This window comes from Lathyrus oleraceus, chromosome 2 (genome assembly GCF_024323335.1).
Source record: "Lathyrus oleraceus cultivar Zhongwan6 chromosome 2, CAAS_Psat_ZW6_1.0, whole genome shotgun sequence".
Classification (NCBI taxonomy): domain Eukaryota; kingdom Viridiplantae; phylum Streptophyta; class Magnoliopsida; order Fabales; family Fabaceae; genus Lathyrus; species Lathyrus oleraceus.
In genome coordinates this window covers 355,402,966-355,408,721 of record NC_066580.1, presented here as the reverse complement: position 1 = coordinate 355,408,721, position 5,756 = coordinate 355,402,966, and the positions used below count along the sequence as shown (strand labels likewise).

The 5,756-nt window shown below is 27.0% G+C and overlaps 1 protein-coding gene across 1 annotated transcript; it reads right to left on the bottom strand.

Moving 5' to 3' along the window:
• Positions 1 to 3,012: 3,012 nt before the first annotated feature.
• Positions 3,013 to 4,589, bottom strand: LOC127121418 (leghemoglobin Lb5-10). The gene is made up of 4 exons (NM_001427562.1): positions 4,464 to 4,589; positions 4,244 to 4,355; positions 4,037 to 4,144; positions 3,013 to 3,314 (listed from the first exon to the last, which is right to left on the bottom strand). Exons 1-4 carry the CDS (start codon positions 4,556 to 4,558, stop codon positions 3,186 to 3,188), a joined length of 444 nt encoding a protein of 147 aa, NP_001414491.1. The 5' UTR covers positions 4,559 to 4,589; the 3' UTR covers positions 3,013 to 3,185.
• Positions 4,590 to 5,756: the final 1,167 nt, after the last annotated feature.

Below are 5,756 nucleotides of genomic sequence, written 5' to 3'. Positions count from 1 at the left end.
TTTTAAAATTGAGGAAAATTGCTTGTTCAATGGTGATGGTCCAAAATGACCTATAATGTTTCATCTTGGCACATGCCCTTGCAAGTTGAATTTGAAGTTTCTCAAAGAATCAAAGTTGTAGCGAACATCTTGAAATTGATGATGAAACTTGGATGACCTTTATATCATAAAAAATAAGCAAGTTATGATCATTGGAAGTTGACCTCCTAACTAGGGCACATACAAAATGACATATAATCTTTCACCATAAAAAATGAATTTTCAAGTAAAAATTAAACATAAAACAACCTCACATTCATTCACATTTAAAAAAGATTATTATTCCATAGAATTTTACATTATCTAACAAATATGATTTATCTCATATTGAACAAGGAAAATACAAAATAATGACAACGTAGGATATACATATTTAAACAATAAGAATGGAAATGATAAACCTAAAGAAATATGTGAATTTGTTATATATTTTTAATTATAAATAATATTTGATGTCACACCTCTAACCGTCATAATTCTTCAAAACTAACTTGGGAAAAATGGTTATAACTACTCTAGTTTGTTCCTCTTCTCTTTCAACAGATTTCTCAACCTCCAAAATTTACCTGCAATAAGATTTTTCTCCTTGTGCCCTTTTGAATTATCTATAATTTTTGGCCCAATAATAAATAATATTCCTTTTATTTGGAGGTAGTACATGAAGTAGAATAATACAGTGCATTGGGATGATAACTATAGTAGCGTTTGTTTTGGCTTTTCTTTAAAAATAATGATGTAAAATAATTTTAAAAAGAACTTTTTATAAAAGTTTCAAATAAAAATTTGGTTTAAATAATTATTTTTAAAATGTTATTTTAGATATTTTATCATTTTATCGGAAAAAAAAATTGAATATCAAAATTTTAGAAAATCACTTAATTTTGAAATTATTTTAAATAGTTTTTCATAAAAATCATTTTTGAAATAGAACTTTTTAAAAAATTTGTGATTTTAACTAAACTTTAATTTTCAATAATGTAAATTTATATTATAATATATCAAAATTGGTCTTTTAATTTATAAAAATTAAATTTAAAAAAATATATAATATTTTAAAAAATATTTTTGTAAAATTTATTTTTAAAAATATAAAGAAAACTTTAATTTCTTTTACGACTAAAACAAACTGGTCCATAATTTTTTTTTACCACTTTTATCCTTATTCGTTAGAGCTTGACATCTCAACACTTATTCAACAACTAGAATCTTCTAAAATCATGTGTTTTCTTCCGGTGTTACAATGGTAACCAACATCTCTTTTCACCTTAAAACAAGTGAAATTCAAGTCGAAGGAATTAATATACTCAACTATAAAAAAATCACTAATTATCTAAAAATAACATTATCATGGTTGACCATATACAAGTGATTAATTAACTATTTGAGACTTAGATAACTCCGATAGAGTTATCATTACCTCTACAACAATATATTCTTTTGAAGCTAACCTTAGGATTTCTAGGGCTTTTCATAAAGATTTTATTGGCGTTGGCGTTGGCAATTGAAATTTCTTTTATAGAAGTTGGCATAAAATGTGGTTGGAGTGTGACTCTAAGCCCGATGATTTTTCCATTCAAAAACTTAATTGCTTAATTCCATGCCATTTTTTGTTGCAATGTTTATTTATCGACACACTTTGTGACATTTCAAATATTGTTTAGAAAATAGTTACATGTATGTTACTCTAGTTGTGATTTTAAAATTAGTTTACGTAAATTTTTAATAGATATATTAAATTTTAAATGAAATTGTAAAAATGATATATTCCATATACTTTTTAGCACATTTTTATTTTATTTTCATAGATTTAAAAAATAATTTTTATATATGTTTATTTTAAATAAAATATGTGTTTTTATTTATTTTTATAAACATCTCCTATCATAAATAGAATAGAAAAGAGTGAAGGGACTTAACCAAGATCCACTCAAACACCATCAAATCTATAAGAGGGTCATACCTTCGAACAAAAATTGTGAGGATTGAACATGTCACCTTGGACTAGCAAAACACAATGCTCAACCACTCGATCACCTTTAAACCAATGTCATTTACTTGAAACAACATACAAACATACACATTTACTTTGTACATCTAAACTTTAAAATATATATATTTTTCAAATATTTGGGGTGGCCATGGACACCTTCTGTCATGTTGTAGCTCCGCCACTAAGTGAAGTCTAGTTTGTCATGATAAAAAGAAAAAAGCAATGAAGCATGCATTTGCATTTCAAACCATGTGAAGGAAGAAGAGGTGGTCGCTAATTTATCTGTATAATGATTTTCTTCCCTATATGTGATTAATGAAAAAAAGGATTAGATCTAACTTTGTCCATAACATTCAGCCACTTGTTTGAATGTTCTAAGGTATTTCCTTTGAGTCTTGAGTCACAAGGATGACAATGGTCGAGTCTATTTCCAACCATAACTTTAGCCAGTCAAAGTGCAAACAACCTATATAACTCTAATGAGACCAAAAATCTCGACATGAAAAGAAGAGTTCCTTTCCACCAAGTAAGAGAAGCCATACAAGAAATCACCTCTATCATTGTGAAATAGTCCTTCCCAAGATGCTAAGGAGTGAACAAAAGACCCATATGCGTTGCACTTTAGCCAAATGACTTCAATAATCTTTGGAGCTTTTGGAGGATTCAACCTACCTTGAAAGTTTTTGTTATGTTGAAGTAATGAATTGAGGAATTTGCAGTTTTCCTCGTGTTGTTACCAATGAGGGAGAGTTATGACAGAATTATGCTCAAAGCTTGCTTCCAATGCATATTAGTTAGGGATGTCGATCTCATTTCACATATATGCTCTCTTTTTTTTCGTTCATTCTAAACAATTAATTATAATCATCTTATTTCTATTACTTCTCTAGTCTTCGTACTCTCCTTTCTTATCCATTTTATTCCTTTATCTTACTTTTAAAAACCAAACAAATGAATATTCTTGGACTAAGTTTATCCCTTTTAAAATTTTACTTTTGTTAGAAATTATTTTATCTAAAGATCAATCACAATAAACACAAACACTATTGCACAATCATTTTCAATAACATTTATTATTATAGGAACTTGTTAAACAAGTTTTGGTAATACATATTTTATTTATTTAATTTATTTATAATTATTATATTTTTTATGTTTAAGTCATTGCCTTCTTAATTGCGGTTGCTAATCCATCGTAAGCTACTTCCCAAGCAGTGTTCAACTCTTCGCTCCAATTATTTCCAGAAGCTTTCTTTATTGTCTGCAGCAAAGCTTCTTTAACCACCTACAAGACCAATGCATAAATTTTGGGTTAAGGATTTGATATTTTAAAAAATAAATAAAACTGAAGAAGAAAACATCACTATTCATTATTAGGAGTGACAGACAGGCATGTCCGCCCCGTTTGAGCTCGTCCTATAAAATTCTGAAAAAAAAACAAGCTGGGACAGGTCAAACATAATTGAGGGTGCATGTATAAAACCTTGACCTGCCCCGCATGAAATATGAGGGGAATAGTGTGCGCCTATGGACACCGCACATTTTAAACATAAAAATATAAAATTTATGTTAATATTCATGCCCCCAAAAAATAGGACAGAGCGAATATATTAGACATTGTGGGTCTAAATCCTTAACACGCTCACACTAAAATGCGGAAAATACATACATTCTTAACGGGTCGGTCTTGTTTTACTACCCCTATTAATTATAGCGATACTAATGATCATATTATAATTGTAAAAAAATAATATGAAGTGGTAAAATATAATCTAAAGCTCTTTTAAGAAAAAAATTGTTACATTCATTAATTTTATATTATTTTGATAGTTTTAAATTTAAAAATTAATTTAATGATTTTGTATAACTATTTCTTTCTAATATTTATATCTTAAAATAAAATTTGCATCGAACGAAAGATTCTTATTTATTGATATATTATTGAATTAAAAATATTTTTTATTATATAAAAGGAATTAATAAAAATATTTTATTAAATCAGCATACCACAAAATGAGGATCAGTGACTCCCTTTTGTACGTGAATAGCCCCTAATGTAGCATTTCCTAAAACTACTTCTCCTTTTGTTCGGAGTTGAGCAGCTGAGTCGCGCACCTATTGATAAATAAAAAATATATTTTAAGATAAATAATATCCATGTTAATGAAACTATTAAAATAAATACTACTGGAACTAATGTTAGATTACACTTACCAATCCAAATACTTGTTCAGCATGGGCTTGAAGTTTAGGACTATCCTCAACTCCAGCTGTGTCTTTAAGAAAAGAGAATAAACCCTTAGCTGCAGGTGCTTTCTCGAGTATACTTTTATCAAAACAACCAAACATGTTTTCTTGTTAAATTACACCATATTCTTAAAATGACAACCAATAAAAAGATAAAGTACAGACACACAAAAGATATAAAACTTACATAGTATAGAACAAAATACTATTGCCAGAAAGATTTTGTTTGAATGACTCCCATGAACTATTAACTAAAGCCTCTTGCTTATCAGTAAAACCCATATTTCTTTTTTGTTTTATTTTTTATTTTGTTATTTGCATATATGAATTTTATACTTATTTATAGATAAATTTAAGGGGGTAATGAGATGTCGTTAATTAATTTATTATTTTTATTATAAAACTACTGGCTTATGGAGGTGGCTATTGACATTATAAAGAGACAAGAGTCTTTTCAAAAACTTAATCAAACAAAACATATTAAATAACTTCTTTTAAAACAAAAAATATAAACATATTTTTTATGTAATAAAAATGTTAAAAAATACACTACTACAAATATTATATTTTATGACAACATTTTTACCTCATCTAAACAAAACACCGATGTATAATACCATAACGTGCCATATTTTTTTCTTTTTAAAATAAAAAAACTTATTCCCTCGATTTTTTAGAAAAATCAAGGGGTAAACAAATATAGGTTACCCCAACAACTTTAGTTTATACTTCGAATTAGTTTATCCATTGATTATTTTTAAAAATCGAGGGAAAAACTAATTTAGGGTACATGTTTTGAATCTCAATAACTTTATTTTATGTTTTTAATCCAAAATAATCCGCTTTCACCTCAGTTTTATTTATAAACTGAGGTAAAATTCTTTACTCTTTTATATATATATATATATATATATATATATATATATATATATATATATATATATATATATATATATATATATATATATATATTAATTAGCTTGTAGTGTTCATTTTAACTTATCTAAAAACATATACTAAAAAAACACTAATAGAACCCTAACGAAAAACTCTAGACAATGAGAGCCCTAAACACATATCATCTTCCAACTCCTGAAAAAGTAAGGAAATATGAAAATGATATGTGTTTAGCGCTTTTGTTCACTTCTTCTTCTTCTTCACAGATCTAGTATGTCTAACATTACTATTCATGTTACATTAACGTTTTTGTTGTTGTTTGTTATTGTTGTTTGTTGTTGAGACCCAAAACCTTAGAAGTTTAATCTTATTGTTGTTGTTGTTGTTTAAACTGCGATTAATGTTATATGTTGTTGTTTTTGTTGAGATCAATACTTTATAGGTTTATTGAGATTGAAGTTATAGGTTTATTGTTGTTGTTGCTATATTTTTTATTAGTTGTTGTTTAATGTTAGGTGTTGTTTAGTTTGATATAATGTTAATGTTATTATTATCTATTGTTGTTTTTGAGTTACTGATGTTA

Excerpts from the sequence above, each read along its gene's own strand:
- LOC127121418 (NM_001427562.1), bottom strand. The coding sequence starts at position 4,558 with ATGGGTTTTACTGATAAGCAAGAGGCTTTAGTTAATAGTTCATGGGAG. Across the intron at positions 4,356-4,463 it reads AGTATTTTGTTCTATACTAT|TATACTCGAGAAAGCACCTG; the intron begins GTAAGTTTTATA and ends TTTTGATAAAAG. Across the intron at positions 4,145-4,243 it reads CTGAACAAGTATTTGGATTG|GTGCGCGACTCAGCTGCTCA; the intron begins GTAAGTGTAATC and ends ATTTATCAATAG.